This window comes from Vicia villosa, linkage group LG4, assembly GCF_029867415.1.
Source record: "Vicia villosa cultivar HV-30 ecotype Madison, WI linkage group LG4, Vvil1.0, whole genome shotgun sequence".
In the NCBI taxonomy this organism is placed as follows: Eukaryota; Viridiplantae; Streptophyta; class Magnoliopsida; order Fabales; family Fabaceae; genus Vicia; species Vicia villosa.
This window is the reverse complement of record NC_081183.1, coordinates 58,943,640-58,961,701: the sequence shown is the minus strand read 5'-3', so window position 1 is coordinate 58,961,701 and position 18,062 is coordinate 58,943,640. Positions and strand designations below refer to the sequence as shown.

The window sequence follows — 18,062 nt, the reverse complement described above, 5'->3', positions numbered from 1 at the left end:
TATTGGAAAGAAAGATGATCCTATCAGAACAAGAGCATTCCTCAAGAACAATGCTGAATGTCAATTAGGTCAGGTTTCTCTGATCGAGCCAACTTCTGTTGATCAAGCTCTAGAAGATACAGACTGGATAATTGCCATGCAAGAAGAGTTAAATCATTTTACAAGGAATGATGTTTGGGATCTTGTTCCAAGACCTAAAGGATTCAATATTATAGGAACAAAATGGGTTTTCAGAAACAAGCTGAGTGAGAAAGGTGAAGTGGTAAGAAACAAAGCCAGACTGGTGGCTCAGGGTTATAGTCAGCAAGAAGGGATTGACTATACAGAAACCTTTGCACCAGTGGCCAGGTTAGAATCTATTCGTCTATTAATTGCTTTTGCCACTCAACACAACATCACTCTTTATCAGATGGATGTTAAGAGTGCCTTCTTAAATGGTTACATAGATGAAGAAGTTTATGTCCATCAACCTCCTGGTTTTGAAGACTCCATGTCTCCAAATCATGTTTTTAAATTAAAGAAATCATTATACGGATTGAAACAAGCTCCTAGAGCTTGGTATGAACGTTTGAGCTCCTTCCTTCTGGAAAATGGTTTCACTAGAGGAAAAGTGGACACTACTCTCTTCTGTAAAACATTTAAAAAGGATACTTTAATTTGTCAAATATATGTTGATGATATTATTTTTGGAACATCTAATGCTACACTTGGAAAGGAGTTTGCTGAGTCTATGTAGGCTGAGTTTGAGATGAGCATGATAGGAGAACTCAAGTATTTCCTTGGGATTTAAATCAATCAAACATCAAAAGGAACGTATGTTCATCAAACCAAGTATGTGAAAGAACTTCTGAAGAAGTTTAATCTTTCTGACTGCAAAGAAGCCAAAACTCCTATGCATCCAACATGCATACTAGGTAAGGATGAGGTAAGTAAGAAGGTAGATCAGAAGTTGTACAGAGGTATGATTGAATCTCTTCTATATTTAACTGCTTCTAGACCTGACATTCTGTTCAGTGTTTGTTTGTGTGCTAGATTCCAATCAGATCCTAGAGAATCTCACTTAACTGCTGTTAAGAGAATTCTAAGGTATCTGAAAGGTACTACTAATGTTGGTTTAGTCTACAGAATATCTGAAAAATACAACTTAGTAGGATTCTGTGATGCTGACTATGCTGGAGATAGAATTGAAAGAAAGAGTACTTCTGGAAGTTGCCAATTTCTTGGAAGTCACCTAATCTCCTGGTACAACAAGAAGCAAGCAACCATTGCTCTTTCAACAACAGAAGCAGAATATGTTGCTGCTGCTGGTTGTAGCACACAAATGCTCTGGATGAAAAGTCAGTTAGAAGATTATCAAATATTTGAGAGTAACATTCCTATCTTCTGTGACAATACTTCTGCTATTTGTCTATCTAAAAATCCTATATTGCATTCAAAAGCTAAACATATAGAGATTAAACATCATTTCATAAGGGACTATGTTCAGAAGGGTGTTTTATCTTTAAACTTTGTGGATACAGACCATCAGTGGGCTGATATCTTTACAAAATCCCTGGCTGAAGATAGGTTTAAATTCATTCTGAAGAATATCAGTATGGATTTTTGCCCAGAATGAGAAGATGAGAAAATCTTATGTATGGCTATCTTCTGAAATGAGATTGGATTAATATTTTATAAGAAGTTCTGATTTTAAATCAATTAGAAGTAGTGACTCGTTTATTACTAACGTTTCATTGTCTAAGTTGATTCAGAATATCTTTTAAAGTAAAACAGCTGTATCTAGCTTTCCAGATGGTAACACGTGTCTACCCTATTTGGACAAACATGCGTGCAGTTGAGGAGGCGCCTTTCCTAGGTAACTGTTCTATCACTTTATTTGTCATAATTTCTCTCTCCTCTTGTCACGTAACATTAAATGCCATTCATCATTTCTTTTATTTTCTGCTTCGTTTTATATTCTTCAAACGTTTCAGTTTTCCCTCTTTCATTTCTCTCTTTGCGTTCAGTTTTTCATCGTTCACCATCTTTCTCTGTCTTTCTGCATTTTTGCATAAACCCTAGTCTTATATCTTCAAACTAGCATTCATCATGAACCAATCTTCAAGTAACTCTCGGTCTGAAGAAATGTCTTCATCTCAACTGGTTCTCATCGTTCGCCATTCTCTCTTTCGTGCTAGGGTCTTAGTCTTTGTGTCTTAGTTGCTTTCTGTTTGTTTGTTGCATCTGCTTTCTGCATAACTCTTGTACTTCTGCTTATTTTATCAATGATTATTTGTTTTTCTTTCCATTTGTCTTGTCTTTACATCTGAATCTTTTACATTCTTTTTGATGTTATGACAAAAAGGGGGAGAAATAGTGATAAATGATTTGATTTATATTAGCAGTTGCTGGGAAGAAAGCCCCCACATTACTAACAGAAGCTGCAAGCTTCATATGTTTCTAAGTTGTTTTGCTGGATTGAAAGCTCAACATTAGAAGCAAAATCATGAGGAATCGCAAATTCTGTAAAAGGAATATGCTCATGGAAACTGAAGCAAGCTGAGTGCTATGAAGCTTCAGAATCAGAAGCAGGAAGAAAGAAGTGTTATGATATTCTGATAGAATATGCATTAACTCATTTTCTGTCCTTAACATGTTCTAATAATCCTATATCTTACCATATATAATCTGATGCATTGTGTATGTTCCGATATATATATATATATATATATATATATATATATATATATATATGTGTGATATGTTATGATTTATTCATGCTACAACTTTTGTTGTGGAGTTTGTTCTGTAACATTTCAGAATGTAGAAGATGCTCTGATGATGCTCAAGTACATTCAACAATGTTCTGATACAATCTAGCATGGAATAATTCAAGAAGAAATTCAAGTTCTGAAGCTGTCCGCTGGAAGCAAGAATCAGAAGCTGTGAATTTTCTGAAGAACTAAGCATGTGTGAAAGTCTCAACTGAATCAGAAATACTCAGGGAAGTCTTTTATATTTAAGTTTCTTCCGGTATTTATTTTAGGGGGAGATTGTTAATCTCAGGGGGAGACACATTCACATTATGTTTATATGCTTATGCTATAACTGTGTAATTGTCTTTAGCCGTCTGTTATTCTGATTGCAAATTCATATCATTTATATATGTTTTTGTCATCATCAAAAAGGGGGAGATTGTTAGAACAAGAATTGTTCTGATCAATAATCTTAGTTTTGATGATAACAATGTATATGAATTTTGCTCAAGATAATGTGGTACTCTAATCATATGCAATTTCCTTTTCAGGAAATATATATAAAGAGTATGCACAAATCAGCGCTCAGAAGCTTTGACTCAGAAGGTTCAGTATGCAACTTCAGCACATGGTCTGGCAAGACATCAGAAGATGGTCAAGCAGAATCAGAACATGGTCTATAGAAGCATCAGAAGAACTTGAGTTCAGAAGCAGAAGCACTGAAGTCATGGAATCACGCTCAGAAGCATATCAAGATCAGAAGATCAGAAGATGCTCTGCACCAAGCTGTTTGTACTCTGATGACATTCAACGTAGTATTTACAAAGAACAAATCAGAATCAAGTACTAGATGGCAGGCTACGCTGACTGACAAAAGGAACGTTAGAAGCTATTAACGGCAACGTCTGTAGTCACAGCAAAAGCAAGGCTCGAGGTAGTTGACAAAAGAGTGAAACATTAAATGCAATGTTGTGCGGAATACGCAAAGCATTAAATGCTCCCAACGGTCATCTTCTCAAACACCTATATAAATGAAGTTCTGATAAGAAGCAAGGTTGAACACTAAGAACAATTTTGAAATATCTCTGATACTATCTTGCTGAAACGCTGCTCATTTCAAAAGCTATCAAACTTCATCTTCAACCTCACTACATTACTGTTGTAATACTTTAGTGAGTCTAAGCTTAAATCTGTAAGAGAAATATCACAGTTTGTGATTATCGCTTTTAAGAAGCAATTGTAATACTCTTAGAATTTGTTTACATTAAATTGTAAAGGACTAGAGTGATCGGGTTGTGATCAGTATACTCTAGAGAAGTCTTAGAAGGTATCTAAGCAGTTGTTCCTAGAGTGATCAAGTTGTGATCAGAAGACTCTAGAAGACTTAGAAGTTGTCTAAGTGGAAAACCATTGTAATCTCGTGTGATTAGTGTATTAAATCCTCAGCTGAGGTAAATCACCTTGTCTAGGGTGGACTGGAGTAGTTTAGTTAACAACGAACCAGGATAAAAATACTTGTGCAAATTATTTTTATCTTACGTGTTTTTGAAACTACACTTATTCAAACCCCCCCTTTCTAAGTGTTTTTCTATCCTTCACTAATTTGTGGGAATCAGTATACCTGTGGACTTTGGTTCCTGCTATTTGTTACTTGACCGTTGAAAGCACAAATTAGCCCTATTTCAAAGCCTTGCAAATTAGGATATATGATGTCGCTACATTTGATGTATGAAATAAAGCTATCATACATTTTAGAATATCCGAGGTTTATAAATCAATAAATGTTATGATTAGAGTTAGTAGTTTCCAAGAATGAGTAACAACAATTATAGGGTGCAAGCTCTAATTAAGATGAGATAAAAAAACAAAACAAAAAACATTAACCTTCACTCATCTCTATAAGAACCTTGAGCATATAATGTTAGAACAGCTTGGATTTGGATAAACACTCCAGCAAAATTGTACTTCTCAAACATTGTCTCAACCTGCCAGATCAAGTCACATAAACAATAACATTTAAAACAATTAATATGCAGGAAATTAACAAAAGGGAGAGGAGCATAATGGCACAGACCATTTTTTCACAATTCTTTTGAGGGATTAAGAGGCGGATCAGTAAGTAGAATCTTACAGTCTTGAGGATTAATCTGTCAGTAAAATTGTGGCCCAGAGTTAGCTACGATATCAAACACTCACAGTTGAAAGAGCAGTGGGAAAGAAGCACCATAAGGTTACTCTTAATTCATTGTAAAATGCATGATCCCACACATGACACATGTCATCCCAGTTTTGGACACAATTGATTTAACACAATTGACAATTCTATCGAGCACCTTCCTCATGAATTGCGTGGCATACAAAATGTTATCCAATGCATAAATCATCTACTACTACTATGGTGTGGAAACCTAGTGATGTATATATTTTATCTCTTCTGGAAATTAAAAACTTTAACAGATGTAGCAAAACTCTGAGATGTTATAATGTCCATTGAACAGGGCAGATATAATAGAACCAAATCCACCACCGCCGGAGTACTCTGAGACATCATAATTATTGTCAGATTATTAGTTTTTAGAAGCCGGTGGAAAAGTGACTTTTGGTTCAAAAAATTTAAGTACAACATTACTCACCACTTTTGAGATAAGAAAATCGGAAAGATTCCACAGGGAGTAAAAAGCTGAAGATGTTGTGAAGCTGTAAAACCAACCGCCATCATTCTATAAAAGGTGAAGTAGGTAAAGGTTAGGGACATGAACAATAGATAGAGAAAAAACTTCCCTGCAATAAATACAATTACACATTAAATAGAAGACTCCACCCCTCTGATAGAAACATTGACTAAGCACTTTAGTAATTTATCTGAAAAACAATATTCCCCAAGTATCAAACACAGCATAAGCAACACTGAAGATAACAACATCAACTATAGTTGATCTAGATAGATCACCAGAACAACACCCTTAATGCATACTTGCTGCAATAGGGTTGACGTTCTTCCAGCCTCATTTTCCAAAGATCAATATCTCAGATCCTAGTAATGACATGGATTTTGTTGCACTACACAAAATTATTAGTCAGCAAAGCTATCGAATGAATCATAATAATAGACAAGCTATGAACAAAATGATATTGTCTACCTTGATATCATGTATAATAAATTAAAAATGCTCCTACCCATTTCCTTCTTTAACAGTCCATAGGCCGACTTTACAAACAGCAACCTTACAAACATTATTACCCTTATTCAAATGAGATATCACAGTAGGTGCTATAGACATGATGTTGTTAATTGAAAAGTTGAAAAGGCAAAAATATGTTAGAAATGGTAGTAACATGACGAGAACTTAACCGAAATGTTTGAAAGTAAAGAGTAAACCGAAATAAAGTGATGCAGAATACAGGAGAAATCTAGTTAATCAAAGTAAGTTACAAACAAAACCAAATCTTGTAGGGTTCGTTGTTTCATCCGTCAGTGCTATAAACCCGGTCACCGTTGAACTCGTAGATTTGGCAAATATGAAACTCCACGAACAAACACAAACACAAGAAGTCATAAACTTGAATACAAATAGGAAACAAAAACTGTGTCAACTTAAACCATATATCAAAGATTTTATTATGATTTTCAGATCTCACAAAACCAAACCAAATCTTGTAAAACTATGAACACGAAAAGCCAGCCAACAAACAATAAACACCATTACCTTATTGATAAGCACAAAAAGAAAAACAGTATGGTTCTTCCATGCAACACTATATCATATCTGATAAATAATTATTATTAATATAAACGTATATCGAACCAACCTGTAGTGTGGCAGTTATATTGTACTTGGGAAGCATTCTGTAATAATCAAATAACAATGTCAAATTTTTGTTTAAACACAAGTTAATGGAGAATGTAACACCCTTCTAAACCCCCCCGCGAAAATACAATAATAATCAGAGTAATCATACAACAAGGATGTTACAATTAATAAAATAAATAAAATACCAAGTCGTTTGTCATGCTTTATTAGAATTAAACCAAATATCAAAATATGTGTTTAGCACAGCGGAAACTCATTTTAACAATGTTAAGAAACATATCTAAACGAATCAACAATACATAATCCATAACCAATAATGACAACGATGTACATCAAGTAACTCTAAGACTATCGACCCCCAGTGTTACAAGATCAGAGCATGACCGACACGACTCCACATAACCGGATAAACTCTACGAGTCATCCTCACCGATCGCTTAAACCGCGACTTCAATCTGAAATCATCAAAGTAAGAGTGAGACTACATCATAATTAAATAGCATTATAAATCATCAGATATAGAATTTCATAAGCAATTATCCACCCTACTTAGCATATTCAGATTTATCAATTCATACCAATCACAAGCACAAGTCAAAAATATGCACCAATAACACCACACAATCATAACACCGGATTTCATCCTGACATGTCACAATTTATACAAAGACCATGCAGACTCTTATGCATGTGGTACCAAAATTCGTGAATCACATTCACAGGACTTCTCTCTTTGATACTGCCCTCTAGTCGCTCACACCCCACATGGGCACACGACTACTGCCTCATCGCTCACACCCCACATGGGCACACGATGACTTCCCGCTAATCTCCGCACAATGGGAATTAGCCTTCCAATGCAAATGATTCATGAATGAATGCACACATGTCACATACTTATAACATCATATATCATCATCAATCCGATGCTTAACATCGCTTATCACATCTTACCAATAACGTCACGACAAGTATGTACATGTACATGCATCATTCAAAGCAAATCAATCATCATCAATCATCAAAACACATGATAACAACATTTACCATGAATAACATCCATCTGCATCATCATTCATCAAAACACATGATAACCATATTTACCACGAACAACATCCATTTTCATAACAAGCGGAAGCAATCACATTATAACAACACACATCATTGCACATATTCAATTATGCAAACAACAATTCATTGCACCTCATCAACTATGCAAAACAAGAATAAACCACATTTGAAGAAAACGATACTTTTCAAAATAAAATCAAGTTATTGTTTTTTTCTTTATCTCATATGGTAAAGCATTCAATTTAAGGAACAACGTCCAAAACGGCGTATAAAACGGACTTACGGTTTGAAAATTAGAAGCTTTTAAAGTTAGAACAGTTTTCAAAAGGTGCTGCTGGAATTTGTACTGGAACCCGGTTCGTCCCACATGGGAACCGGTTCCTGGACCCAAAAATGTCATTTTTAACGTTTAAAAACACTGGAACCTGGTTCCTCCCACATGGGAACCGGTTCCCACGAACCCAGTAGCTGAAAAAAGTGATTTTTAAGACTTTTATGCATCCCAAACACATACCAACTCATACCATTACGAAATTGATCATCGATAACATCAAAATACTCCAAATACATGATTCTAATGCACAAACAACATACCACAACACCATGTAACAATACTACATCATCAATTGCAGTCAATTCATCAAATCATACATGTCAGTGTTGGTATTTCACAAAACCTAACATCCCAAATAGAGATTCTAATCCCTTAATTCAATCCTATCATCATCAAAATCATAATACTACATAATTAGAGTAATCACCCCTTACCTTAGCCAAATTCTTCATCTTGGTCCTCTTCCTCTTTGGTTCCTCTTTACGTTCCTCAGCTCTTCTCTTCAACTTCTCATTTTTCACGTTCTGACTCTTTTTCCTTATTTCCCTTATTTTATGAAAACATAAAATAGTTAGTAATGGGCTTACTCACTTAGCACCCCCACCATCCGACCCAATGGCCCTTAATCCATAATTCTACAATAATTCAACCAAATACCAAAATAATTCTAATTAATAATTTAATTTCCAATTAAATTAAAATTAGAAAATATGGGGTGTTACAGAGAACATATATAGTAATCAAAGTAGATATTTATTTTTTTTGTAATAATCTAAAATTCATAAACCAGCACCGACCTGATATCTTCCATAAAAATCTGTTTGGGATTTTCTATCAAGCCAGATATTAATACACCGTATCTGTTCTTCCAAAAATGTAGTCATTCAGTTATCATTATGTAAATTAAAGATAAAACACCCATAAAAAACATATATTGATTGCTTAATCAACTTGTTTCAGAATCACAACAAAGCAGAACATATAGTAAACTACAACTTCAGCAGAAACTTAAGCAAAAAAGTAACGGAGTTTAAACAGAACGAACTAACCAGCAAAAATGTTCAGGAATTGATTCAGAATCAGTATATGAAGGTTTAGGGTTTGAGGTTGGAATAGGTGGTGGAGGGGTTTTAGAATCTGGTTACGGAAGGGCGACAACCATGTTACGATTCGTTGATGAACCGAAGGTGGTGATGGTCGTATAAGGGTGGAGAAAGGGGTTGTGGCGGCTAGGGTTGGGGAAGGAAAGAGAGAGGGACTCTGTATAGAGATGAAGAGAGAAGGTAATGTACTGATTCAAGGAGATTTGGAAGGAAATGGGGAAGTTGGGGGAGCGTGAGCATTACCCGGCGGGTATTGCTAAGTATCCAGCAAATTTGAAAAATTATGTATGCCACTTGGACAATTGAAAGGTTTTGATTGGTTTGGAAAATTTAATTTAGTCAATTACCAAGAAGAGTTTTTTATAGTGTAATGTGAACGATTGGTCTACTGTGTAAAAGGCTTACTGAGTTATAGTATTACACAATGAATAAATTGTTGTTAGAAAATAAACAAAAGCAAAATTGAGAAAGGGGTGCCACTTGGATTAATTGATACATATGATTGGTCCACTTAAGTTTGATTTAGCAAATTACCAAAATGGATATTTTTTAGTGCAAATTTTAAAAAGCAAAAGGGCAATTAAAGGTGTTAATAGGTATATTATAATCTTAGTTAGGTAGTTGATTTAAGGGAGTTAGAAAAAACGTTTATTAGATGAGGGACTAAAGTAAAACCTAAAATTAAACTAAGGGACCGAAGGATGTATTAAGCCTAAAAAATATGATATTGAGATTCTTAACCTTAATGATTTTCAGCAATTAGATTCGGATAAATTGAAATTTATTGCTTAATTAATAACTATTTCGTCTTAACATAATTCTTTCAATTTATATGATCACAACAGAAATTTTTTTTCAAGACTAAGTTAAAAATCAAAAGGTCTCTTTATCAATTAGTGAATATCTAATTCTGAGTTACAAACTATTTTAACAATATCTGACGTGGCACCATACACCGAATTAAGAAAAGAATCTTACCTCCATTTTCGAAACCTTTTCACGAAAAAATAGAAATAGAACTTTTTTTTTTTTCTCCAACTTTCTCTGATGAAAAAAATTTAAATAAATAAACTTTTTGTTTACCTTCCATGTTAAGTCACATTCTGTTATTTCAACATTCTAGAATCTGCTTAAAATTCAAATCATAACAACCAAAACCCAAAAACACACTCTGATTCACAAAAATGGCGCAACAAAACGGTTCAAATTGCAAGCACCTAGCAACGTTCCTCATTACCTTGTTCACTCTCATCTCGAGTTCCTCTGGTTGGGTTGGTGTAAACTGGGGAACCATGACCACACACCAGCTTCCACCAACCAAAGTTGTGAAGATGCTTATGCAGAATGGGTTCAAAAAATTGAAGCTATTTGATGCTGATGATACCATTATGATAGCTCTTATGGGTAGTAATATCGAGGTTATGGTTGCAATTCCCAATGTTATGTTGGATAGGATTAGCAACAATCCTAAAGCTGCGGATGCTTGGGTTTATCAAAATGTTACCACTTACTTGTTCCCTGGTGGTGTTAATATCAAGTTCGGTACTCTTTCTACTTTGCATTTTCTATTTTCATTTCTTTTCATGTTTTGATTTGGTAGATTTAATGTATTAGCGTATATTTGGTTATGCAACCAAGAAAATTGATTATGACTGAATTGATTCTATAATTGATTTTACTATAATTGATTTTGAAGGAATTGAATTTGGCCGAATTGATTTTTGTTTGGTATGAAAATCACATTTAAACTCAGAAGTTATAAATTCTAACTTCAAGTAAAATCATTTCTACTTTAGAATAATCAAACATCTCAAAATCACTTCAGAATCAATTCTACATCTCTGAAACTGTTTTTGGCCCTTCAAAAAGCCAAACCAAACTACACTTAGACTCATAAGCCGTTAATCCTAACTTCGAGGAGAATCAATTCTAGAAAAAATAATCAATTTTACTCGATAGCAACCAAACATGTCAAAATCAATTATACACATCTAGAATCAATTCTGAGTGCCCCAAAGGTGAAACCAAACGTATATTTAATCACTTGATTTGCCGCCCAGATATCTCGACTTTGATTTTAGGGTTTAGGTTTTGATTATATGGAGTGTGGTGTACTTATAGCTTTAATTTGTTGAATGTTTAAAGCCAAACTTTGACTGGAGTGTTCCTCACTCTGCATGCTTACTATTGCAGGTATGTTGCTGTAGGTAATGAGCCATTCCTCAAAGCATACAAAGGTGAATATCTGAATAAAACTCTTCCAGCTCTCAAGAATATACAGACTTCACTCAACAATGCAGGATTGGGATCAAAGATAAAAGTCACTGTTCCATTCAATGCTGACATTTACTATTCACCAGACACAAATCCAGTGCCATCAGCAGGTGATTTCAGGCCTGAAATAAGAGACATCACAATTGAGATAATCCAATTCCTCTATGCAAATAACTCAACTTTCACAGTTAATATCTACCCTTTCCTTAGCCTTTACGGCAATGATAATTTCCCATTTGATTTTGCATTTTTTGATGGAGAAAACAAACCTCTTAGAGATGGCAAAGCTGTTTATAACAATGTATTTGATGCAAATCTTGATACCCTTATGTGGGCTCTAGAAAAATCAGGTTACCCTGACTTGCATGTCACAGTTGGTGAAGTTGGGTGGCCAACGGATGGTGATAAGAATGCGAATGCCACAAATGCGAAAAGGTTCAACCAAGGTTTCATTAAGCATGCTCTTAGTGGAACTGGTACACCCAAAAGGAAAGGTATGATAGACTTTTATCTATTCAGTCTCCTTGATGAGAATGCTAAAAGTATTGCTCCTGGAAACTTTGAGAGACATTGGGGGATTTTTGAGTTTGATGGAAAACCAAAATATGAATTAGACATAAGAGGTAAACATAAGGACAAGGGTCTTGTTGCTGTTGAAGGTGTTAAGTACCTTCAAAAGAGGTGGTGTGTTTTGGATCCAGAAGCTACTGATTTGGATGATTTGGCTAAAAGTATTGACTATGCTTGTAGCCAATCTGATTGTACTGCACTTGGCTATGGCTCTAGTTGTAATGAACTGAGTCTTCAAGGGAATGCTTCTTATGCTTTCAATATGTATTATCAAGTTAATAATCAGATGGATTGGGACTGTGATTTCACTGGTTTGGCTAAGGTTACACGCGAGGATCCTTCAGAAAATGGCTGCCAATTCCCTTTGATGGTTGCTAGCGGTTCGCGTGCAGGGCTTTCCCAGATGCTGATGAGAGCAATGGAGATATGTCTTTTTGCTATGATTTTCATATAGCTAACAGAATTAGGAAGCTATAGAATACTGAGAAGTTCATTTTGACAGGTTCACTTTTTCTGTTAGGAATCCTGTGGTGGTAATAACTATATAGTCTTGGACATTTTTCTGTATATGTCAATTCATTTGGGTAAGGATTGAAGCATCAGTTTACTAACTGCTGCATTTAATGTAACAGTTAGCTTCCATGATCAAATATACTATACTCATCATAACCATCATCTTATCAATTGTAGTGATCGAAAAATTAGCTTTGTGTCTTTGTTTGTTATCCTAATCGATTAGAGGTGAAGGATAGCACTTTAAGTTGACTTGTTTCTCCATCATAGTGGACTACAAATTTAAAGAACAATTCAAATCTAACATTTTACCTTTTTTTAAGAAACAAATGGCATGCAATTGATTTTTTCAACCCAAACAAGACCTACAAATTTACAAATCTAAAACTAAAAACAAAAAATTTAATTTACAGATCTGAAGTTTAAAAATGCATGTATGTGTACTCAAAGATAAATACTTTTGAAAAGTATTGTGAATAAAATTATTGTAAAAACTCTATATAAAAGTAAGTGGTAGATGGTAAATCTTTAATTAAATTAAATATAAAATTGCTATAATAAATATAATAGTAAAAAACAAATGATGAATAGAAAAACAATTCAAGTCTAAAAAAAACAATTGATATTATGAGTATTGAATAAGAAAATATGACGAGTATTATTTCTTCAATTAACAAATATCCTCTCCGTCTCATATTAAGTGTCTCATTTGCACTTTTTTTATGTCTCAAAATAAATATCCCTTTAGAATATCAATACAATATTTATTATTTTTTTTCACTACTATATCCCTATTTATTAACATTCATGTTTTTCAATTACTCCACTACCTATAATAAATAAGGATGTTTTAGTAAATGATACTAATTTTATCATTAAATCTAATCATTTTTTTTAAGAACCATGCACAGCTCAAATAAGACACTTATTATGAGACGGAAGGTGTATGTAATTAATTTTTTCAACTTAGAAAATAACTAAAAGTTATCTGTAAACTTTACTCAAAAACCTATGCTTAGTTCATCTATATTGTTGACATATTTAAAAGATTTTACAACAAAATGATTAAGAGAAATGTTATTTTGCGATCAAATGTTACACCTACACCATAGTTATTGTTCATAAATACAGTAATCAGTAACTTTTTTATTTTGATTTTTTTTATAATTTTTACACTAAAGCAACTGTGGTTAATAGTATATGAAAATTTGGTTAATACACTTTAGGTTTTGGTTATCGAGTATTCTGACATCAATTATTAAATCTTATATAATAAATTAATTTTGGTTAATATTATTTATAAAGCTGATTAATACAATTCATAAATTGGTTAATGAGTTCTCAAAAATAAAATATATATATATTAAATAGTAAAATGAAATTGGTTAATGAAGTGTAAAAGTTGGATAAAGCATTTATAATTTAGTGTCAGAACATGATTAATAGTATGTATTTAATTGGTTAATTAAGTAGTGAAAGTGGTTAATGAATTATAAGTAAAATAAGTGGTTAATGATGTACATTTTTGTCGTTAATATAATTGTGAAGCTGGTTAATGACACATCCTTATGTTATAAAATAAATTTAAAATAAAAATATTTTAAAAAAATTTAAAAATAACATTTTTTTAATGAAAAAACAATGTTCACATTATAAATATAATGAACAGTGTATACAATGTAGTATTTAGTGTCATATTTTAGTGTCAAGGTAGCATTCCTGAATGATTAATTCTCACTTCACAGTTTATGTAAAACATAAAGATTTAGAAGAGTGAATAAGAGAGTGATTGCTTTTCTTAACCTTGTGTCTGCTTTTCAAACAAATAACAAGTGAGAATGTAGAGTAAATTATGAGAGAGATGTTTGTATAAATTTATGTTATTATTTTTAATTTTTTTTTTTTGCAAGAGTCAAGAGAATTTAATAGTTAACAATGTAAATTTGAAAATAACATATCTATTATATATCAAAATCATTATTAGCAATGGTTTTCAAGTATGCTAGAATGTAAGCAATGGTTTTCAAGTATGCTAGAATGTAAGCAATGGTCTTCTTTAAAGGTGTTTTTGGATCCATAGAAGCAAACTGCTTCAACAATCCCAGCTTCGACTAAGAGCGTCGAAATAACTTTCCCAAAAGGTATAAAGGATTGTTGATGGTTTTTGGAGATAACAATCAACTCCTTTAGGTAGTTGGAAATGGTCTAAGGTAGAATAATTCTGACATGATGCATAAGATAGTTAATGAGGACTCTGTCGTCAAGTTCTAAAGTGCTCATGTTGACTCTTCTAGGTCTGACGTTATTTTGCAGAAACTGAAATCAGATAGCAGCAGTGGGAAGAAGTGTTTTAAGATTGGTTGGTAATTAACTACTAGAAGTGTCATGGATGGAACTGAGATTTCCATCTCGAGAGTATTTGACACGAAAGTCTTTGACAATAGCATCAGTTGGGCTATATCAAGTGGCTGCCGAAATACTTGAGAGATTGATGATGAATGGAATTCAAAAAATAGTTGAGGAGATGGAAGCACCTTTTGTGTTAACAGTAGAATACTTCTAAAAATCTTTTATCAAAATGGGATAAATTGGTTCATGCAACATATCCACATAAGTCGACCATCCTAAAATTCTGGTGCAGCAGGCCTAGATGTCTTAAGAGATATCGAGACATCAGGTCTGTCATGAAATACATAGGCAAGATATAAGCAGTTTCGCGTGATACTAAAAAATAAATAACACAATCAATTGTTGACCCAGTCTGGTGACAAACACACCTACTCTGAGGGCTACCAAGCTAGGAAGAAGATTCCACTATCAGAAGTACTATTTCATGTAAACAACCTCTGGTTTACAGATAAACAATCTCCGGTTTTCCTAGTCACTACCCAATGTAACCTTAATCTTAGAACCCCATCTAAGATAAGAGGACCACTGCTCACTCCCTAGTGATACCTAACTATTACAACCCAGTAACATCTATTAAAACAACAACTGAAATATCCCACCCTAACACTGGTATCACCTATTGATAAAGGCAACCTTATCCTTCAACAAGGTGGGCCAAAAATATCCCACCCTAAGCAACTTGTGGGAGAGAGCCATACCGCAAATGTGACTACCGCATGCCCCTTTATGGACTTCGGAGAGGACAGGGGTGGTTTCAGGCTCCCCCAAATATTGCAGCATAGGGGAGGCTCTTGCCATCTTATAAATTTTTCCAATGAGTAGGGTGTAATTCACAGCCTGCTTTCTGACCTTCCTTTCTTCCCTTTCACCTTGTGGGAGTTCAACCTCCTGCAAGTATCGCACTATGGGCAACATCCAACTCGACTCAAGGGTGACTTCTCGGGAGAAAACTTAACCCGCCTCAATGTTGGTGGCAGCGAGAATCTTCTAGATCATTATTTTGTTAAACTCCGCATTTTTGGACTAGTGAGCTTGGACATTAGGTCTCCTCTAAAGTTCTGCTCTCGAGGAATATGTTCTACTTCAAAATATGTAAAGCTTGTCAATAGACTTTGTACCTTATGTAGATATTTTATCAGTTGAGGTTCTTTGGCCTTATACTTCCTGGCAACCTAGTTGGCGACTAATTGGGAGTCGCTCTTCGATTTCAATTTCGAGACTCCCATTTCTATAGAGAGAACCATGACGGAAATGAGAGCTTCATAATCCGCCTTAATATTGTTTACCTTGAATTTAAATTTCACTGCATGCTCGATTAGCATGTCACCAAGTCCTTCTAATATTTTTCTCGTGTCGCTTCCCTACATGTTCCAAGCACCATCAGCTGATAGTTGTCGCTACCACGAAAAAACATAAAGTCGCCACTGAACTTTATTTGTCCCAATAGGGAAAGGAAATATCCAGTAAACCTTAAATAGGGAAAGGAGATGGTCTTGCAACCAGGAGAAGGGTACGAAAATCAGTTACGCAAGGAGAAGGTATTGGCACCCCTCACGTCTGTAGTACTCTACGAGATCCACTCTTATCAAAGGATATGTATATCTAATGCTTACTTTCTATGGGAATGAAATGAATCATAGAATAAAATGTAAAGGGCTCAAAGATGACTTTGGTCAAAAATTCAACTTCCCAAGGTTGACTTTGACCAAATTCAAAGTTCTTATCAATGCACCTTAGATTCCATGGTGATTAGATACACACCACTTTCAAATCCAATCCTTGAATGGAGCCCAATAAAAATGACTTGCACCATTAGTAATGAAAGTGAACTAGATATTTATTGATGAATGATCCCAATGAAACCCTAATGGAACTTGAATCCATAGGTCTTGAATAAAGTAAAAGCTTGTGTCGTTTGTGCCTAATCAACTGTCCATAATCCTGATTTCATAATGCCCAACCCTAATTTGTAGGATGGAACCAAGTACATTCAAAAAAAAATTCTTGTATAAGAAACCATGGCCAATGCCTTGAGGTCTAAGTAACCAAATAAGCCCTCTTGATAGATGATGCTAGATGGTGATATGTGTCTACAATGAAACTCAAATGGAACTGATTCATCAAGAGACCCTTTAGATCATCACAAGAATTAGGGAAACAAACCCTAGTTTCTAGTACAAAGATGATAGTGTTCACTTCATGACTCATTATGGAAACTCCATGTATAATGCATAACCTATGAATGAGCTCCATTGGAACAACTTGTATGACAAGTAACACACATTTCATATGAGACTGAAACCCAAATGTTGAGGAAAAGAGACCCATGATAGTTGTAGGGCGAAACTCTAATTTAAGTCAACCTCAGTTGAAGTAGCCTTAAGCATACAACTAGAAACCATAATTCATGCTTCTTGGAGCAAAACAACTTTGCATGATGTTGATGGGGAACATTGATTATGAGGTGAAAACCATAATCATGGTCCTTGATGAACTTGGATGAGGAATAGCCCTTACAGCTTGAATGAAGATTAGAGCCTCAAAGCAATAATGAAACCCTAACTCTTCAACATCCTTGATCCCATGCCAGATTATTGATTAATGATGCATGATGTGTTAGATGACCTAATGGAAAGATGCAAATGAATTGGGAAGCATAAACTAGTTAGAAGTAAAATCAGGAGGGCAAATTTTGGGGTGCAACAATATTATCCATTCTAGGGGAATTTCCTCATTTGCGGGCGAGCTAAATTCTGCAAAAAAACTACCAGAGCCTGACATTTAATGCTTCCTCTTAAGATGTATTGGATATGGTATTCTGAAAGTTCCACCTCCCAGGATACCATTATTTCTTCCAGATCTGGTTTTTTAAGGACTTGTCGAACAAGATACTTAGTTTTATGAGGATTCTATGACCCTAAAAATAAGGTTGAGGTTTTCTCATTACGACAACGACAACTAGCACTAGCTTCTCGATCTTTTGATAACGTGTTTTGGCGCCTTTGATTACGACACTGGCCTTTCTGCATTATCTATTTCTTGGATGAAAAAAGGTACACACAAAGTAAATATTTACCACTATACTACAACAACAACATTATCACGAAACAAATTCTAAATACAAAGAATATGTCAAACATTCTAAAACAACACTAGTTCGCAAATGAATCGCACCCAGCACACAATCATCTATAGATGAAAAAACACACAAAAGTGGAGTATTTTCGCTCATCCAACAATC

At 34.4% G+C, this 18,062-nt stretch overlaps 1 protein-coding gene across 1 annotated transcript; it reads left to right on the top strand.

Annotated features, from left to right (window-relative positions):
- Positions 1 to 10,205: 10,205 nt before the first annotated feature.
- LOC131599188 (glucan endo-1,3-beta-glucosidase 8-like) lies at positions 10,206 to 12,595 on the top strand. The gene is made up of 2 exons (XM_058871639.1): positions 10,206 to 10,592; positions 11,249 to 12,595. Exons 1-2 carry the CDS (start codon positions 10,240 to 10,242, stop codon positions 12,351 to 12,353), a joined length of 1,458 nt encoding a protein of 485 aa, XP_058727622.1. The 5' UTR covers positions 10,206 to 10,239; the 3' UTR covers positions 12,354 to 12,595.
- The last annotated feature ends 5,467 nt before the right edge of the window (positions 12,596 to 18,062 follow it).